The sequence below is a fragment of the Solea solea genome, chromosome 9 (assembly GCF_958295425.1).
Source record: "Solea solea chromosome 9, fSolSol10.1, whole genome shotgun sequence".
Taxonomy (NCBI): domain Eukaryota; kingdom Metazoa; phylum Chordata; class Actinopteri; order Pleuronectiformes; family Soleidae; genus Solea; species Solea solea.
This window is the reverse complement of record NC_081142.1, coordinates 3,313,858-3,334,773: the sequence shown is the minus strand read 5'-3', so window position 1 is coordinate 3,334,773 and position 20,916 is coordinate 3,313,858. Positions and strand designations below refer to the sequence as shown.

The 20,916-nt window shown below is 39.9% G+C and overlaps 1 protein-coding gene across 3 annotated transcripts; it reads left to right on the top strand.

The window, feature by feature from the left end:
* The first annotated feature begins 48 nt into the window (after positions 1-48).
* Positions 49-18,779, top strand: mmachc (metabolism of cobalamin associated C). 3 transcript variants are annotated; one of them, XR_009241283.1, is made up of 7 exons: positions 51-141; positions 591-788; positions 1,034-1,186; positions 1,754-1,930; positions 3,032-3,196; positions 11,998-12,137; positions 17,187-18,779. XR_009241283.1 is itself a non-coding variant. In XM_058637410.1 (6 exons), the coding sequence occupies exons 1-6, from the start codon at positions 52-54 to the stop codon at positions 12,007-12,009; spliced, it is 795 nt and encodes a 264-aa protein (XP_058493393.1). In that variant the 5' UTR covers position 51; the 3' UTR covers positions 12,010-13,069. The 3 variants fall into 3 exon arrangements, 2 of the variants coding, with proteins under 2 accessions (XP_058493394.1, XP_058493393.1); XM_058637410.1 differs by lacking the exon at positions 17,187-18,779 and having other exon boundaries at positions 11,998-13,069; XM_058637411.1 differs by lacking the exons at positions 11,998-12,137; positions 17,187-18,779 and having other exon boundaries at positions 49-141; positions 3,032-4,038.
* The last annotated feature ends 2,137 nt before the right edge of the window (positions 18,780-20,916 follow it).

Here is a 20,916-nt window from a genome sequence, read left to right as displayed (position 1 = left end):
GCAGAAAAACTACATATCCCACAATGCCACAGTTTGTGTTGACACGCAGTAATGGCAGCCACGACTCTGAACGTGGACAGTGTTATAGAACCTTTAGAGGACTCTTTATCAAAACTTGGATTAGAAGTTTACCCTCTCAAGGTACAGCGTTAAATTAACTTCTCTGTAATTTGTCTGTTGTGTTGCTTTGGGCAGGACGGCTTAAGTTTTAGTCACACAAAAAGGAAGCCATTCTAGCCAAAAGCTACACACTAGATAAATTAGGGGGTGTGATAAAATACCTTTTTAAAACACTAGTTCACTACTTAATACTAGTATAAGCAAATGGTGGAGTGTGTGTTGTATGTTATAGTTAGACAGACTTATTATTACTGTTCAAGGACAATGAAATTGGGTGGCTGTCCTCCAATATTTAACATAAATATAATCAGGGCTACAACTAAAAAATATTATTATAATTTAATCAAGTACTTGTTTGGTTCATGAAATATTTAGATATTAAAATATAAATTATATAAAATATAAATATAAGATATTTCATATCACACAGCTGTCACTTTAAACAGAATTGTGTGGCACCATGTCCACAGGTTGGTTGGTACAACTCGTTGCTGCCTGCTTCATTCCACCTGAGTTATCCAGATGACAGCCTGGCTGTGGTGGTGCTCAGCACTCCTGCTATGTTTGAACTGGCCTTCCTGCCATTCATCGAGGAGCAGCGCTTCCAGGGACTGAGGGACCCCATAGACCAGTGTGTCCAACACTGTGTCTCCGGTGCTGTCTCACAGGTGACAAGTCTTTTATGTGACCACAAATTCCCTGACCCATCATTTTTACTGAAAGATCATATACAGATTAAAAAATATAAAGTATACTACAGCGTTAAATGTTATGGTAAAATCTCTATGGGATTGACAAAGTTATATTTCCTCTCCTGTCATATGTCAGTGTTCAAACTTAGTTGGAGATAAGTTTGCAACCATTAATATTCATGATCTGGTGAATATTTCCATGTCCTCCTCCTGCCCTGCAGTGTTTTCCTGGACAGAAGGTGGATGTGAGGTATGACTACGAGCTGCTGCCCAGCAGGAAGCCAAAATTCCTGGCACAGACTGCGGCTCATGTGTCTGGAGCAGCTTTCTACTATCAGCAGTCCGACGTCACGGATCAACCCTGGGCTGACAGAGTAATGCTTTTGATTTTGTGGAATCTCAAACTATTTCATCGTTTGTTGTTGTTTTTGCTTTTACTGGATATACCCCCTTAGATGTACCATGTCATGTTCAAGTGTCCTCAAATACAAAATATAAAACATAATATGAAATATGTAGATTATTTTCATAATCAATTCATCTTTTGATTATTTTCTCAATTAATTTAAGTAATCGTTTGGTCCATAACACTGCAGAAAATGTTGAAAAATGTTGATCGGTATTTGTCAAACCTGGAAATGATGATGAATGTCTTGTTTTTGTCCACAAGCTGAAACAATCAGAAATCTTGTTTTAATAATGAACAGAGCCTTAAACCGACAGTTGACAATTAATTTTGTGATTGATTAATAATCGAGTAATTGTTTCAGCTCTAGAAAGATGTGTTTCAGTATACCATAATCAGTGATGGAGAATGCTGAATAATTCATTTTCTTTTTTTTTTTGGGAGGGTGAAACAATGAATTGACTAAGACTCTTACTCATTTTGTTTGTCGATTAAGATAAATCTCAATGTTTTGTGTCTCTTGGTGTTTTTACAGAAAATGTTTGGGGTGTGCGTGCATCCAAGGTTCGGGGGCTGGTTTGCCATCCGAGCTCTGCTGGTGTTTGAAGATGTGACGCTGGGCCCAGAGACGGTGCAGCCGCTTCCTCCTGACTGTGTACCGACCCGAGGCGGCAGGATACAACTGCTGGAGGCTTTCAACTTTCGCTGGCAGGTACATCACCACCATCAGTTACACACACACACACACACACCACTGTAAATAAACACCAGGGATATTAAAGTGTTTAATGTCAAAGAACACCACACAGATGGCCTTTGGATAAAAGACCACCCATGTGTGGAGTTTTGGTGAACCTTGGGCCTCCCCTCTGAGAAGATTTCAGTTTTCTGTTCCCTCTGTTCTGTGCTGGAGGTGAGATAAGAGTAAAGACGTACATTTGTGGCATTAAACTTTCTCTTTTATAAATATGTTTCAACTAAAAGACAAGATATCAGTGGGAAATTGTTTGATTTGATACAGTGTATCTATCTATCTATCTATATATATATATACAGTATATATATATATATATATATATATATATATATACATATATATGTGTATATGTATGTATATATATATATATATGTGTGTGTATATATATGTGTATGTGTATATATATATATATATATATGTGTGTATATATATATCAAGTATCATTTGTATTCAAGCAGGTTCATCTGAGCCCTAAAATCTTGCTACAATTATGCTGTTTAGCCCTAATTTAATCTGGGTATAGGAAGTTAGAATAGGCATTTTTGGGATTAGATACATTTTAGTATTATTAAATTCAGCGCCACTTTAAGTGGTGTTCATCACATATTTATTTTTCATATTGCGACTAATTTAACGCTCTTTGCTTCATGCTTCCCATCCAAGTGTATATGGAAAGATATGCTGACCACCAGGTAACATAAAAACAAGAGCCAATATTTGATTTGTCCATTCTGGGCTACTGTACAATATTTGCAGTAAAACATGGCAAACTGGTAAAACATTGTATATATTTTTAACTGACATTAATTAATTAAAAGAGTATTTTCAGTCCCTCCCATTACAGCAGAATTTGGCAAACCTGGTTGTATTTTGCTTTTTTGCCTTTACGGAGCTCCCCCTACAGTTTGGGAGTAAATATTCATCCCTCCATTATCTACGGCTTTATCCTCACCGCTGACGCTCCCCCCTCCCTTCCCCTCTCCTGGCCATGTGACTTTGTTTTCAACGGAGCCTTTAATGCAAATCAGTGTGTCATTGAAATGTTTTGTATTTCAGGACTGGGGTTACAGGGACGTCGTCTGTCCAGTCCAGACGTACTCACAGAAACAGAGGGACTATTTCTCCACTCCTCCTGCTCAGCGCTTTGCTCTGCTCAGGACATGGGGTTTCCTGCCCAGGGAAGAACATCAGCCTGAAACCAACACAGATGCACAGAGTGAGGTGAGCGGACATGGCTAAGAGCGAGGAACAACTGCAGTGTGACACATTAAAGGCAAAAACCTGGAAATTATGTGGAGAATACCAACATTCAAAAAGCATTGGGGGTAACTGCAGAGAGGGAGTTGGATGTTTTAGGCAGCGCTCCCTACCACCGTCATCATCTTCCAGTACAATCCTGAGACTTGCAGCTTCGATGCCATGGGTCACTGAAGTTCAGGCATCACTTGACAGAGATTCTGTATGTTTTTCCTTTTATTTGCCTCCTGTATCATCTGTGTTATCCCTCCACTCTGAGCACAAACTCCTCTATGTCTCAGACTTTTATTTAAATTGTGATTTAACTGACAACCTTTTCCAGAATTTGAGGGAAAGTTCACTGCTGTGTGGCTGTGACTACTTGCATTACTTTAAACACTACGTTATATTTGCTCTTGTAAAAGCAAACTCCTTTTATTTTGTCATTTTACATGATAATGACTGTACTCTTACATATTATATGAATTATATGATGACTGTTTTGAAAAATGTGTTGTGTAGTTTCAGAGCTACTGCAAATGTGGAACAAACATTTAAATGTACCAATGATCAGTCCTGCTCAACAAACCTGAAGAAACAACAATCAAAAGTAAAATATCTTTTCTCTACTTTGTTCATGACTTTTCCCTTAATAACACTTTTACTTCTATTTTATATTGCACTTTTCAAGCTTCAACAGATACATAATAATAAAAAGTTATCCCGTGTATATATAAACGTAATGCAAACTTGAAAAGGAAACTTAAATTAAAATATAAATACAATTTCTAAACTTAAAATGCCACAGTAACAGTGGCAACAACAAGCAAATGCTAAAATAAAGAGATATAAAGGACAATGTGCTGTAGATGATGCTTGTGTGTGTCTGTGTTTGTGTGTAGACACAAGTTTAAGATAGAAATGATCACAGTTGCTCCAGGAAATATGTGATCAAAGTCATATCTTATCTTTTACCTTATTTTCATGACACAACCACTTGTATGTTCTGCTTTTTTAGCAGTAGAAGTATTGGATGCAATTGATCTACAAGTTCTCCATGAATGAAAAGTATTCCGGTTGTCTATTTTATTTTTTATTATTGATAATCTTTTTATCCATCTCCAGTATTTAAAGGTGCGTCGTCCTCATCTGCACTTAAACTGACTCACAGTTTGAAGCATTATAGATGTGAGCTGTCTGCTTGTAGGTGTCACTGGGTGCGCCAACACCCTTTTTTTTCTCTTTTATTTGTTTTTAATAGTAACATCACTAAATGTACACAAACAGTGAGCAGTTAAAAGTTCTCCTTTTCAGTCTAAAGATACAGTAACAAGAAGAAAGATGTTAATAACTCTCGCTGAGCAGTTCTGCAGTAGAAATGAATCGCAGTTCTATTACCTGACCTGTAGGTGTCACTCTTGCTTTGATAATGCAGGCTGTGCTGCTGTCCACAGCACCTGCCTGCTCCCAGTTGTTGGTAAAGTTAGGTCCGGCCTCTGCAGATGAGCTGCACACATTATAATAGTCCTCTCAACTATTATCTTACACAAATCTTATGCGTCAACGTTATGTTCCATTTAAAAAGCGTTATGTTAACATTTAAAACACAGCACTCTTTATACACAGAAATGTGAGAGCCCGTCCTGCTGTGCTGTCTTTGCTTCATTTCACATTTTCTGATCATTGCAACACTCCATCTCTCTCTCTGTCTCCCTCTCTCTCCTCACCCTCATCTACCCTCTGTGCTACTCTGTCTATCTGTGTACTGAATCAGCATTTCAGAGCAGTATGCCGCAGGCCTGCAGAGAGGCAGACCACAGAGATAATTATACTCCCACAGATACTCGATCTTTCCCTTTTCCCCCTGCGTTGCTCCATCCCACCTCTCTCTTTCCCACTTTTGCTCTTTTGATGCGCAGCTTATGTCTCGATATCTGCATTCCAGTGATTCGTCGCATCAAGAAAAGCTACACAGGATGTTTAAAGCTGCAGTGCGTAACTTTGGGGGATTATTTATTTTTTTTTATGTCCAAAAGACTTGCAGATTGGGATAATTGAACACACTAAATCGACCATAGGTGTGAATGTGAGCGTGAGTGGTTGTGCCATGGACTGTTGACCTGGACAAGCTTTAGCTGGCATAGACTCCAGCTCCCCTTACAACTCTCAAGAGGATAAAGTGGTTAAAATGAATGAATGAACGAGTTATTATTTGCTCCGTTACTTATTCCATCAAACTCCTGAACAATTGGGTGCAGTAGAATTCACTTCTGAAACTTGTCACTGGTTGTCACGAAATCCAAACGCCACTATACTGAGAACTACAGAGAGTCTCGTGGAGCTGATACAGCTGATAAACACAGTGTGAACTCATTCGACAAAGGTTTGAATGTAACAGAGATCTGTTTATATTTAAAAGTTTGAAATATCCATAATCGCCTCCTAATGCCCACCATTTGCCATTTCCTTTTAGTGCACTTGTTTTTTAATTGGTTATGATTGTATTAGCAGAGAAGCAAAATTGTGATGACTATGTTGAATTGAGTCACACTTTTCAGGAGCCAATTACTCGAAAAAATGTTTTTGGCACAAACCTTCACAGCAAGATCCAAACTTCAGATGAATGACTTCCGTCTGATCAATGTCATTTGTCTTCTTTTGTTGTTTTTCTTTGTGTCCTTTCCTCTCTCCTATGATTCTCTCCTGGTTGGTTTCACAGATTTCTTGGGCGACTTCTTACAGAGTTAGAGAGTTGCACAATAATTCATCCCCATATATACATTCAACAAATTGACTAGTTTATTCAGTATTCACTTAAGCCTTGAACTGTGTGACATTTAAACAGATGTTCATCATATGAACCCTTTCTCTCTATAACAGTCCTATTCTCAGACACTGTACATCTCTAACTCCAGTGAGCAGTGAGACATGAAGAGAGTCAGATGAGGCTGAGAGCTTCCTCTGCTCTCTCTGTTCATTATCCTGCAGGAGACTGTTTTCTCCAGAGTGCAGATGGAGTTTTGGCAGACAGAGCTACTCTGACGAGCTCTCGTGGGTTCATGTGTTGTAGTGTTTTTTTTGTTTTTTTTAAAATCACTGCAGAGGCAGTTTGGCTCGTTGGCTGTGGTGTTACCAGCATTTAAACCACTACATCCTAAATATGACTCTCCACATGAACCATATGGATACACACCAAAGTATGTGAGACAACATGCACGAAAGTAAATCCACAAAATCAATAATAATAACACTAATATTGATCAAATCCAATAAAAACCACATGGTTCAGAATTGGTTTGTTTGGAAGTAGTGTCTGAAGCTGAAAACTGCTAGTACTACATCTACTACTGCAACTACTATTAAACATACTACAACTTTTGCTACTGCTGCTACAACTTTTACTACTATGATTACTACTAAAACTACTATTATAACTTTAACTACTACTGCTGCTGCTACAACAACAGCCACTACTACTACTACTAGTACTGCTACTGCTGCTTTGAAAGTGATATAAATGCTCAAATGGCATATTCTAATACCACTGCGACTACTTCTGCTGCTGCTGCTACAACTTCTACTACAATGATTAGTACTGCTAGTATTACTACTAGTACTACTTCTGTTGCTATGAAAGTGGTGTCGGATAAATGCGCAAATGGCTTTCCATATGCTACTACTACTACTACTACTACTACTACTACTATGACTGCTGCTACTTCTACTGCATGGGATTAAAATACTTTGTATATGACATGACGTGTTCTGCGCATAAAGAATAATCTGTTGTAGGAATCATTCATTTTAGTCAGCGGTGATGAGACAGAAGATAAAGAAACTGTGTGGAAAGATGAGCTGTGTTTCCTGAGTTGAAGATCAGTGAAGCGGCGTTAGTGATCCGCCCACAGACATCAGTTAACCACGAGTGAGGGGAAGAGGCCAGCAGTGCACCAGCAACAGAGGAGGAACAGACCACTAACATCCACTGAAATGTTACTGTTACTCAAGAGTGTTTGGATGTGGAGGGGAAAACAATTACTTGGAATTCTGAGCTCTGAACTATCCTTTTTGGTGATTTATGTGAAGAGTCTAATTATAACCGTTTCCTGCTTACTCTGACTTTCTCCTCGAGGCCGTCTCTCTTTCTCTCTCTCTACACAAACTCAGTCTCATTGTGTGCATATGTTTCCAGTGGTGGTAAATCTTTAAAGGTGTCTCCTTATCGGTTTTCTTGGATTAGCATTAATAATTAGTCCTATGTCTCAGAATTCCTCTCGCAGCCAATCGGTTGCCGATTCTGGTCGCCGAGGCCAGTGGGCGGGGAAAAAGGAGTGGTCAGTGAAGGACAAAGGAGAGAGAGAGAGAGAGGGAGTTGTGGGTAACAAGAGAACTGACCAGACACTGTCCTGGTGTGTTAAAGGGAGTTTTTTCATTGTGTGAACTTCTACCTTTCTTCCTTCCTTCCTTCCTTCCTTCCTTCCTTCCTTGGAAGGCAAGACACCTTGTAATATTTGATTAGGTTTAGTTGGTCTGTTAAGCACTTTGTAACATTGTTAAGAAAAGTGCTATACAAATAATGTTTATTATTATTATTATTATTATTATTATTTATAGGAGCCCCCCCCCCCACACACACACACACATTTCAACAGCTGTGATTGGTCTAAGTCTCCCACCATTAACCAGATTCTGGAAACAGAAGTCTCGTTGTCTCTCAGGTCACTCAGGTTTACACTTTGCGGAAATATTATTATGAAATAATTGAAAAAAAAAAAAATTACCTTTAACTCATTATTTTTATAAACTAGAACATTCTCTGTACATTCCTAGAAACACTTACTACTTTACATGTGTATATATGTGTGTGTATATAAGTATATATGTATATATATATATATATATATATATATATATATATATATGTATGTGTATATATATGTATATACATATATATATATATATATATATAGTTCAGCTGTAAAACATCAGTGTGGGTTCACATGCGAACAGAAGACTCTTGTTCTCATGTGTAGCAATAATGTGAAGCAGGGCAAGCGATCATGATCATTCATGTGATGAGAGAAACGCTGCGAGCCGCCTTCCAGCTTCCGAGACGTCAACATGTGTAAAGATAATTGTACTCACTGGTAAACTTACTGGGGTTTGATTAGCCCAAACTCATGTCCTGTTTTACACAGTCCACTGTTTAAGTTCAGCTTCATTACCCCGAGAACGTGTGTCCCTTTCAAACAATCAAAGCCTTTGAGTTAATAGCAGGTGTGTTTGGGGCAATAAATCAGTCCCATTCCCATCTAAAGCCAGGAATGATTGTACTTTGACGGATTGCTGATGAAAAAGAAGGTTGAAACAGATTTGAACATGAACACTGTGCTGTTTTCTTCATAAGGCATCTGAAACATAACAGTTTTAAAGCTTTATGGCTTTTCACTAACTGCAAGATATTAAAGTGTCAAAATTCACCTGACTGTCACAAACTCTAAGATGTTAACAACGTGGACACTTGAGTGGTAAATGAGAGGTAAACACTGTGTCGGAGACTATTTAAACGTGATTTGCACTGCTTTATAGCTTCATCCCTAACGTGCATTTTCCTATAAAATGAATAGTAAAAACTGCAGGAAAATAACAGTGACAAGATGTGTTGGGAAAATCTGCACCAAATCCACACTATAGCATAAAAAAAAACAAAAAAAAAACTAGTGAGATGCTAATAAATGAATAAAGGTGTTGATTGATTTTTTATTTATATTTAGGAAATGGTACAAAGCACTTAACGTGACAACAAAGAAGGAAGCAGCCTTTCTTGCTCTGATTAATTGCATTTAGCTCCAAGTCGCCGTCCTTTGCATGCGTGACATGCTGCTGTGAATCTGTCTCACACAGTGTAGCTCACATGAGCTAATTTATAGCCATGCATTATAAGTATTACATCACAGCTGTCGATGATCCCTAAATACGAGATTAAGCCCTCACTGCGGCTCTGCCGACAAGACACTACAGTGTTCAACACCCATTTGAGGAAATATCTCGAGGGGAAACAGCTGTGGACCATCACTGATGTTTTCTGATGCCTCGCCTCCTCCCATGTTGTTTCACACGTCTCACCAGTAGACTGCTCTCAGAGAAACTTTGACTTTATTCTGCGTACTACTGGAAATGTTCATATCAGCATTAAAGTTAAAGGTTGAGGTTGTTAAATCCTCATGCTGAGTTGGCATCAATCAGTGAGTGAGAGGGAGGGAGTCGCTTGCCAAGCAGCGAATCACAGTTACCAGGAAAAAGGTTCCACTGAGATGAAGAGACTGGAAACAAGACAGGCACTAATAAACAGCAAGTTGTAGACATAACAGAAAACAATAAATCAGCTGTGTTTTAATAGATTGTGCAGTGTTAAGCACTGATCCACTGATGATTCTTTAGGTTAAAAACCACAATCTTTTTTTGAACATGATTTTTATGCCTAAAGCAAACTGGTTATAATCCCCCTCCTTTGCTCACTCCTGCCAAAAGTTTGTTTTTACTTGTATTCAGTTGGCTTTACAGTTCTACACATGTTGCAACAGTTCTTTTTCATTTTCCACTGGACGAAACAAGCCCACACTCATTTTAATAGTTCTTGTTTTTATTAATGTCGTGATATTGTAGCTGAAAGAACACATATTTCTTTATTTTATAATCATGCTTACTTCATCACTGTCAGATGTTGTGTTGTTGAGTCCAAACGTGAAAATTTCTTATGTTGCAGTGACATTTAGTTTTTTACTGCTGTAATGACATTTGACATATCTGACACACACACACACGCACACACACACTGACCTGCCTTTTACTTGAACAAAAACAAAAAAATGTTTGTCCATTTCTTTTGGCAATTGCAACAATCCACATCTTTTCTTTTTTGATGATGATGATGCAGCAGCAGCAACACACAATTCCACCCTGATTGTGACCGGACAGGCCTACAGTCTAATGCTGAAGCAATGAATCGATTAATCGATTATTAATCGGTTACTAAATTAATCTAAAACTATTTTGATAATTGGTTCATCGCTTTTTTCATGTATAAAACAAGATTTCCGATTGTTTAAGCTTCTTAAATGTGAGTATTTTCTTGACAAGACATTAATTTCAACATTTTTTAAGGTTTTCTGATATTTTATGGACCAAACGATTAATCGAGAAAATAATCGACAGATTAATCGATCATTTTTTATTATTTTTTATATTCTTGATTAAACCAAAATGCCTGCCAGCCTTTAAACACTATGTGATATTGTTTATGTGATAGTGAGTGTGTTCATGTGCATGTACCACTCGCTAACACCATCGTGCTTCCTGTGCTTTTGTATCCTGACCATGCTGCAGGCATAGAAAATGGTGAATGCACTTCTAAAAGTAACCTACGTTGTACTGTATACGTGTCCCTGCGCATGTCGATGTATTTTTATGTAAATTGCCTCTACATCGTGTGGCTGTTTTCCAGTTTCAATGTTTCTTGCACTTGCAGAGTGAAAGAAAGTCAAGTATGCACTAAATCCCCTTAAAGTAAGTGCTGCTCCTGGTGAGTGTTTGACCAGAAATGGTGCCGGTGATTTAATCTGATTGGGAGTTTAGTGTCAGAGTGAGCGTCACTAAGTAAAACATCCCTCCGAAGGTCAAAGCATCGTTCCCAGCCAAACACTAAAATATTCACAGGCCGATGTGGAATTTCATCTTAGAAAGTGAGAAGAGGCTCTGCTGTCAAAGCCTCGGTGCTCGGCACACCTGTCGGCCACTGCTCAACATTGATAAGTGTAATGGGAGAACGGCTGAATTCATTAGGCTCCAACTGACCTGCTGCTATGACGAGCAATTTTGTTTCAAACACAGTTAGGCACCTGCGGGAGAGAAGAAATTAGCATTTTAAATAGGGACAATTATAGGCCAGGCCAGTGTGAGAGTGTGTGTGTGTGTGTGTGTGTGTGTCTTCTTCTCACACACTTCCCTGTGGTTTACGTGATGTGAAATACAGTATTATCTTAACGTAATGCTTTACCTCCCACGCCACGATGCACTTTTTATAAATAGAGTGCCGGTGCCGAGCGCAGCTGGAGCTGCACTCCTGAGAGCACTCGAATCAACACAGCACAAAGAAAACCACTCTGCCCTACTCCTACATTTAGCTGGCAGGCCTCGCTAAAGAGTTAACAGTGTGAGCGCTTTAAGTACAGATGCCTTTGATATGGTCGCAGCAAATCTGCTTAATAAGTGTGCAAGTGTGCAGTGTGCAATGAAAGGTGGTATTACTGCCGGGTCATACATGGCACCGCGGTTCTGTTCATTTGTAAACGAGGGTAATTTCTCACCAGGAAATTGCTGCTACTTAAATGCAATACCAGGAATAACCCTCAGCTGGGTTTCCGTGTATTCTTTGACTGCTGAGATGTACATACTGTATATGATACCAGCAGAATGCCACTTATTGCATTGGAAACCATTGTGCAAACATGTGCAGTCAGCACACAGTGTCCACGTGGAATCAAACTGGAGCCGTGTGTGGATCTGGACACTTATGGTCAGTGCAGACCAACCCCATAAACAATATTATATATACTACAGTATGATCTGTACATATAGCACTTTTCTAGTCGTGTTCACTCGAAGCTGCTTTACACTACAGTTTTTGTCATTTATTGAAACAGTGTCTTGCCCAAGACACTGTTTTTTTTTGCATAATCTTCTGCATCAAAGCATAAAACTCCCACTGTCTGGTTTGTCCATGTCAGGTTCAGCTGTAGAAACATGGCAGTGCAAGATGGTGGCCACCTCCTCATCTACAGTGACATCTACTGATGAGACGGAGGACAAACAGAGGTCTCCATCCAAGCTCGTCACACCGGGGAACTTCAATGGCCTTCAAAAACCAGTAAGGATGTTGTTGTTCATCTTTGTTTGCGTAGTAAGAAACATTTAAAAATTCATCATCATTCATTCATCAGTCCGTCCTTGACTTTGGTACAGACTGAAACATCAGTTGCCATGATACAAATATCTGTTGTCCTCAGAAGATTTCAGACCTACACTGAAGTTCAGGCATGTTCTGAAGTAGTCCAGAGGAGCTGAATGTGAGAATGAAAATATTTTTTTGCCTGTTACCTAGTCAGTTTGGTTGATAATATGAGTGAACCCATGTGAGAACACAGGAAACACTTACAGTAACTTCGAGTAGCTTAACATCCTGCATGTCTAAGACAGGCACCAGACATTCTCTTGCATTTATACACAAGTTTGAAGCGGACTTTCTCCCAAAGCTTATGCTAATGCTGCCACCGTGTCTGTGAAATGGAGCAGAGGAGATCAACCGTGTGTGTGTGGAGGAGAGAGGTGTGACATCACCATGGAGAACCCAACATTGTGATGTGTGTCCTAGTGTTGTAGTACTCGAGATCGGTCTTGGTCTCGAGACCACTTTTTTGAAGGTCTCGGTCTCGTCTCGACTGCATTTTTACTCGGCCTTGTCTCGGTCTCGGACAAAGCAGACTCAGGATTTTATTTCAAGACCGGTCAAGACCACAACTGTGTGGATATCAATAAATTGCCTGTGCATTCTTGGATTAACTCATCAAATCATTACTTTGATTTTGCGTAAATCGTATTGCTTCGGGTTCAACCCAATAACTTGACTCATTTATCATTTGAAACTTTTGTCACCGTTAATGGCTGTCACCCCTCCCGCCCCCTTTCACACGCCCCCCACAAAAGTGCATGTGAGTGACAGGAGAAGAGGCCGTGAGAAGCCAACGCATCTATAATAAAACTTGGTTACCTGAACCACAAAGACTTGTTGTGCATAAATACCTCCAAATGAAAACACAGCACAATGTCTAAATTCTACAAAGCGACGCTAACGGAGACGGCTGGGACCAAGTCCAACTTTTACTGCCTCGGTCTTGGTCTTGTCTCGGTCTCGACCCCTCAAAGTCTTGGTCTCGATACACTGTGGTCTTGGTCTCGACTTGGTCTCGGTTTAGGTGGTCAATGACATTGTTCACCTATAGCAGTAAAATCTTTGTAAAGCTGCTTTACACTACAGTTCTACATTCACATGCTGCCGAAACAGTCGCCAGGAGCAACGTGGGGTTAAGTGTCTTGCCCAAGGACACATCAGCATGTAGAGTCGCCGGGAATGGAACCCACAACCTTGTTGTTGAAGGACGACAAGCATATTTGTCTCCTTCCATGGTGATAAGGATAATAAAAACGCAAACGAACCATGGAAAATCATGTAATTGATCAGAATTAAATGGTGTAATCGCACGGTATGATGTTCATTGATAATGGGATCTTGTGATCAAATCTATTTGAGCACATAATCTGTTATCTAATCAGAGTCAGAAAGCATGAAGGAGTGTAGTGTGTGTGTGTGCTAAATCTGCTATCACATTAGCCTCCAGTCATCAATTATCTCTCTCTTATCATTTGGTATGAAATAAAAAAAAAACCTCTAAAGTGACTTGTGCTTAAAATATACCTTAGAGTGTTTCCTCTCTTTTAGGCGCTATTTATATGCACCAAGCAGTAGTGATATGTGTTTTTCCTTTGCGAGTGCAGCGTACGTAGTTGTTCTATCATCAGCATAATCACAGAGAGGAGAATTAAAAAATCGTTTCTTAGAAAGAAATGAGAGCACTTTGCTGCAGAACGAGAAAACTCTTAAAAGTTCAAGGATGAACAAACACACACATACAGACACACACATAGACACACTTGTTTTGTCCGATCAATCACAAAACATCTGGTTGGTGGAGAGTGTGGAGGCAAACACACAATTACATCTCTTCCCCCTTTCCCCCTTTCTTCTCATCCTTTATGCTGCTCTCTCGTGTATTGATCCAAAAATGGCCATTTTAGCTGCAGCCTCCCGCGTGATATCTGACCCGACCACAGCTTTATTGTTGCCTCTCTCGTTTATAGGTTCACGGAGGGGGGGAAAGTTTGTCGCAACCTGCTTATGCTGCTGATGTATGTGTGTGTCATGTGTAGTCGCTGCTTTTGTTCATTCTGCCCCAGAACATTTTCAAATCCTGCTGAGGTGGCACGGTGCGTATGCCTCTTCAGGGAGGTCGTTATAGCTGGGTAAGTGAAGAGTGAATTGCAGTGTGACAGCAATAATCTGTGCTTTGTGATCACGCGGGAAACAATAAACATCACGGGACCCATCAGAACCACCGCAGACGACGAGAGCAGGAGGGAAACGAGGGGGAATCTGCAGTGTGCACTGGAAGTTTACACTCATGAGGCTGAAATAGGACACTTTACATAAAAGAGCTGATCATTCAGCTGTTCTATACAATATCCTGACTAAGAAGATTGTATTCAGCACAGCGTCTCATCAGTTATGAGCTGCCACACATCTCTTTACTTAGGAGGAAGGCACCGACCGTCCTCTCTGACCCCAGCTTCAGCTTCTTCATACGACTGGTGTTCAGGAGCATCTGAGCTCAACCTATCAGGTTCACAAACTATAATACTAATATAATAATAAACTTTATTTATATATACGTATATATACATATATATATATATATATATACATACATATATATGGTTGCAAAAAGAACTCCATTTGAACTCCATTTGAATGTAAGTCTATGGGAAAATTAGCTTTTATACTTGATTTATAGCGTCAGTTATATATATATATATATATATATATATATATATATGTATGTATATGTATTTATATATATATATACACACATATGTATATATATATATATATATATATATATATATATATGGTTGCAAAAAGAACTCCATTTGAACTCCATTTGAATGTAAGTCTATGGGAAAATGAGCTTTTATGCTTGATTTATAGTGTCAGTAAACATTTTCCTGAGGATATAAAGATTTCAATCTCTAGTTTCTTCTTCCTTCTTCCGTCTGTATGTACATCTGCCACTTTATTAGGCACACCCGATTGACGTGATCGAGATGACCTGCTGAAGTTCAAACTGACCATCAGAATCAGTTTGAAAGGTGATTTATGTGACCTGAATGTGGCCTCGTCTGAGTATTTTCAGTAACTGCTGATCTGGCTTGCACATCACAACCAGTCATCTCTAGAGTTTACAGAGAAGGGTCAGAATAAAATGACAATATCAGGCGAGCTGCAGAGGTCAGAGGAGACCGAGCAGACTGGTTGAAAGTGATGTATAGTCAACGTATAGCTCAAATAACCACTTGCTGCAGAAGACACACCACCTCAGGCATAGAAGCAGATGGGCTACAGCAGCAGGAGACCACAACTCCTGAACTCACGACATTTTATTAGGTATCCTGTGTACTTGATAAAGTGTTGTCTATTTAAAATAGTCTGCACTCGGTTAACTGTCTGCAGAGCATCTGTGGCTTTGTGTGTGTGTGTGTGTGTGTGTGTGTGTGTGTCATCTGAGTGTGTTTTCTACTCGGCTATATTCAGTGTCTCCTGAGAGGAGTCAGACTACAGGTCTACCTGGAACAGGATCAAGAGGCCATCCATCACACAAACACAGCTACTATAATCAGCCTCGCAAAGTGCTGAGGCAGCGGTTTCTCAGTAAAGGGAATGTGAGAATCTATATTTTATTTGTCTTTTGAAAGAAGAAAAAAAAAAGGTGAGGTATCACTAAATGCTTTACATTTTGTCCTACATTTAAATGAAGTTCTCTCCATCCTGCAGGTCCTGCACTCTCGTTTTTGAACCCCTCTCAATAACCTAATTCCACATCTTTACCTGCTTTATTGTAGCAGATGACTGAGTGAGGTTTATAGAGCATGAAAAAAGGCACATTAATGAAATCTCTGACTGATGTGTGACCATTGACTAAATACCTTCATTTTTTTTTAATTTCATTTCATGGGAATTAAATGACATTTAATTCATTAGAATTTGAATTAATTCAATTTAATTTAATATTATACACTTAATTAAGTCTAGTGTGTAACAGATAGTGACATCTGATTGTCAGACTGCAGATTGTAGATTGTAACTATAGGACTCCTCTGCTCACTCCTCCCTTTTCCAAGTGCGTCAGTAAATACGATGACCTTCACGTACCTGATTATTGTTCTTATGCTCTATAGGATACAGGATCATGTGTGTGACATGTGACAATGATCAATAACATTTTAAATCTATTACACAGTAAATTGAATATTAAATTTAATGCAGAAAAAAAAACATATTTCCCCCCAGATTTTCCAGCCCTTTTTCTCAGTGTTGTTCTCTTTGAAGCCAGAAAATAGTTTGTATGTTCTTAATCTAAATTCCAAAAGCAGTCCTATTACTTGTCTCAGCTAATGTTTTAATGTGACACCTCAGTAGAGCAGCAGAAGGACAATTAAGACACTTGACGAAGAGAAAAAAAAGACAGAGCAGAGAGGAGGAGGAGTAGAGTTGGGGACGAGAGAGAATAAAAGACAGGATGAGACCTCATTAAGGCGACAGAGAAGCAAGTGTGTACATGTGCACGCTCATGTGCTGGTGTGTACAACACAGCGAGTAGGATCCTGTGTGTGTGTGTGTGTGTGTGTGTGTGTGTGTGTGTGTGTGTGTGAGAGTGAGTGTGTCAGTCAGAACAGATCAAACCCCAGGGAGGGTTAAGTAGGGAAACAGAAGAGATTGAGGTGGGAGATTCTCATCAAAAATGTCCAAATCAGGAAAGATGTCAGTAAGAGTCATCCTGTAGGGGGGACAGAGGGGAGTGAGGTACCAGCAGGGAACAGCCGTGACTCCTGTGTGTGTCTGTGTGTGTGTGTGTGGTGAGAGCTCTTCTGGTAGAGAGAGACAGAGAGAGAGAGAGTTACAGGAGGAGATGTTTGTAGGTATCTAGAAGTTAGTTTAGCACTTTAAAGATGCAGTGCGTAACCTTTGGTGAGATGTTTGCTGTTGTTGTTGATGTTCATTTTGACTCTGTTTGGTCTTCATAAACAGGAATGGCGTCACCTTATGTGTATGCTGCGTCCTTCATCTGCAAACTTCATCTGCTCTGTCAAGCAATACTATCAGACCTGACTGAGGGACTGTTGTGTGTAGGGAGGCAAGGAGAGGAAGCATCCATCCATCTTCTACCACTTGGGGTACACCCTGGACAGGTCGCCAGGGCCACATACAGAGACAAACAACCATTCACCTTCACACCCACACCTACAGTACTCTCAATTTAGAGTGTCCAATTTGTCTAATTCCCATATTGCATGTTTTTGGACTGTGGGAGAAAACCGGAGAACATGCAAACTTCATGCAGAAAGGCGAGAGGAAGCAAATGCATCATTAAACTGCCTAATGATTGTGTTTTCTGAGAAGTAGAACCTTGTAGAACTTTAAGTGGATAGTGTTTTCAGTCGCATGGCAACCAGGGACGTGTGGTCATGGGAGGCAGATGTGTGTGTCATGTTTACAGTGAGAAGGCACAAGGTGAGGCAGACATTACCTTGCCGCACTGAAGGGGGCACATGTGAGCCAAAACTCTCTCGCCGCTATAAATGTAATGTTCTTTATAGCCAAATATGTACCTTACTTATATGTGTGTAAAGAATGTGGATGAGCTATGAAACAATCGTGAATCGTGAATTCATAAATCAGACTCTGAATGAGTCACAGCCTCTGCAGCCATGAACCTCACTGCACGTCACTGATGACAACCTGCTTACAGCGACCTACCCACCGCCATACTGACAAACACAGAGTGAGTCGTGTGGCGCTGATACACTTCATCAGCCCGGTGTTCCAATATAACGTATACATTAAAAACCCTGTATTTGTATCCCTGTATTTCTGAATATGTGTGTCTTGATTTCATCCATCCATCGCAGGGACGAGGTCGTGTTATGAGGGGTGCTTTGCTGGTGATGGGGGGGTCCTCGGGGGCGGTCCTTTGGTAATGAGCTGTTAGTCTCTGAGGAAGACGAGCTCTATTACAGGAACACTGAGCTGCTATTCTGAGCTTTAATCTGAGGCTGGTTCACCTTCTCATGCCGCTCAGCACAGATTCATGCTCTCCCTTTGACAACCTGCTGAATGAAGGGAAGTCAAGATCTTTGGATCTGGTTTAAAGCTACAGTGCGTAACTTCTGGTGACTTTGTTGTTGTTGTTGTTATTCTGCCTGTTTTTTGTGCACAGAGGTGATGTAACACTATTTGGATGCTGCGTCCTACATTTCAGATGAAGGTCATACAATACTGTCAGAACTTGAACTGAGGGAGCATTTTGTGTATGCAGCGCAGGGGCCGACAGGAACAAGGAGGTTTTATCCTGTCAATGTGTTGAGCAACCTGGTTTTTTTTAGCAGTAGAATTCAATTCTCCAACCTGTTTGCAACCGTCTCACTTTACTAGAGCAATGTAGATGTCACTTTTTTGCTTATTTTAACCATAAAAGGGCCCAAAAGTGTCCTGTGAGTAAGTGCTTTTGCCCATTTTTCCATAATAACTTTCAATATCTGGCAGTTATTTACAATTTACTGCATGCTAAAATGGTGTATTAACAATTTAAAATGAGGAAAAACAAAAATTAAAATAAATGTGAAATTTGAACAGTATAACACATGTTAAAATAACATTAGTGTTAAAAGGTTAAGTGAATCACTTCCTGTGTGCAGTACAGGAATGAGAAACAGAGTCATAAAAGTCCCAAATTAGCATTGTGTGAACTGTTTTTTCAATCCTTTGAATGTAACGGACATTTGTTTATATTTGAAAGTTACGCGCTACAGTTTTAAGCTGCTTCCAGACGTGCACGTTTTCTTGAAGTTGTTCTGAACCCAAAAGTTTTTTCAGTCACGTAGCTGCACCGGAAAAGTCACTCAGGATTTGCTCAGCCTGCCACACTTCATCTATAAGCTTGCATTCGCATTATCTTCTAATTCATTCAAATGCTAAAAGGAAAGTATAAAGTCTTATCTGACTTAAATGTTTCCCCTTTCCTTCTTTTTTCCAGCTCAGTGTTGAGTATGACCTGGTGACACACTGAGCTGTCACGATCAATTGAGCCTTCTTTTGGACCAAGCCTGCATTTCTGGCACCGCTGAGCCATGTCTGGTCTACGTACCAGCCACAGCGACGCATCGCTTACCAATGCGGGAGCTGCAGCACACACAGGCCTCACATTTGCACACAACACAACCAAAAACACACATTTTCACAGCTGGAGAATGTGCAGGAATATGTATGCACTCTCTCCTGCTGCATGTCACTCTCTCTACCTCCTTCCACGGGGGTTTTTACTCTGTCTCTACGGTAAGTGCTGAGGGAAGATGGCTCCACTGCAGTATCTGACCCATCCTGGCAGAGGTGAGGTAGGATAATAAAAGCGTTGTCCCTGCCAAAAAAATGGTCAGGAAGAGATAAGGGAGGGAGGTAAAGCAGAGCAGAACAAAAGACAAGACAAATGTGCAGAGAGGAACACAGTGTGGGGGAGAAAAAATAAGAACATGAGCGAGGCAGTAGAAACACTGGAGCCACAAATGTCGAGAAAAGGTGGAAAAAGTGGGGGAAAAGTGTCATTGTTGAGGTGCAGCATTATGCACCACCTCTCTCTTTCACGCCCAACCCCTCTATTCCCTCCCGTCTCCAGTGCCAGGTTGTTGGTGCAGAGGCTAAATCAATCACCTCTCTGCCCTGCTTCCCTCCATCCACACACTGTGCTGCTGACATGCAATAGTGGGTGACAGAAAAAGACCTGCAGAAAACACACAGCTGAAGAAAGAAGGAAACCACAGTCACGGGGTTTAAACATCAGTCTATGATTTTAATAATAGTAAAAGATAAAGTGGTACTTAATATAAGTTACTGCAGTTTTTAAATAGCCAGAACTGCTAGTCATACAGAGGTTCTGTGTCGATTCATACAATAATATTCCGTGTGTTTTTCTGTTTGTCCGTGTGTGAGTGCACGTGGTCATGTATAGTAAGTGTGTCATATTCATATAATTAAGAAACATCTGTCTCTGTGTCTTCTGACCACACGCTGTCTCACGCCGCTCCTCACAATCTGGACATGTTGGAGAAAAAAAAAAAAAAAGGCGCTTTGTTTGTTTCTCTTCACACCGTTTGACACCGTTTGCATTCAAAGCAAAACAAAGTCTTAGTGTGAACATTTTTAAACCACAGCGTTAAGCATGAACGAGAACTACAGCTCTAGTTCTTGCTCATATGCAGATTTTTATGTTTATTTTTTTTTAGCTAATAAATATAGAATTATATAAATACCGTCTTCACTTCAAGTTTTATTCATACTAAGGTGACTTTTCTAGGATGGAAATCTAGACTGACAATGATTATTTTCTCTTTTTTTTTTGTACAGCTACCTAGTTTCACATTTTTACAGTCCACTCAGTCCAGTGTTTTCTTTTTCATGTTCCCAAAGTTCATACTGAAGACTTTTCCTGCAGTAAAAAGGCCAGTGATAAGAGAAAATTACTTTTATTCAGTTCAGATTTAGGGGATGTGCGCTGCTTGCCCTGATTACCTTTCTGGCCAAAGTCATACGTTCTGAATCACTAAAACCAAGATGAGATAGCAGGACCTTTAATGTAGAAGAGCCACAATAATGCAAAACGGACCCAGGCTGAAAATACAGGAGTTTCCTACTTAGTTTTGACAGCTATTCTTTCTCTTAAGGCGTTCATCTCCTTCCCTCTTAGGCTCTGTTCAAGGGCAAGCAA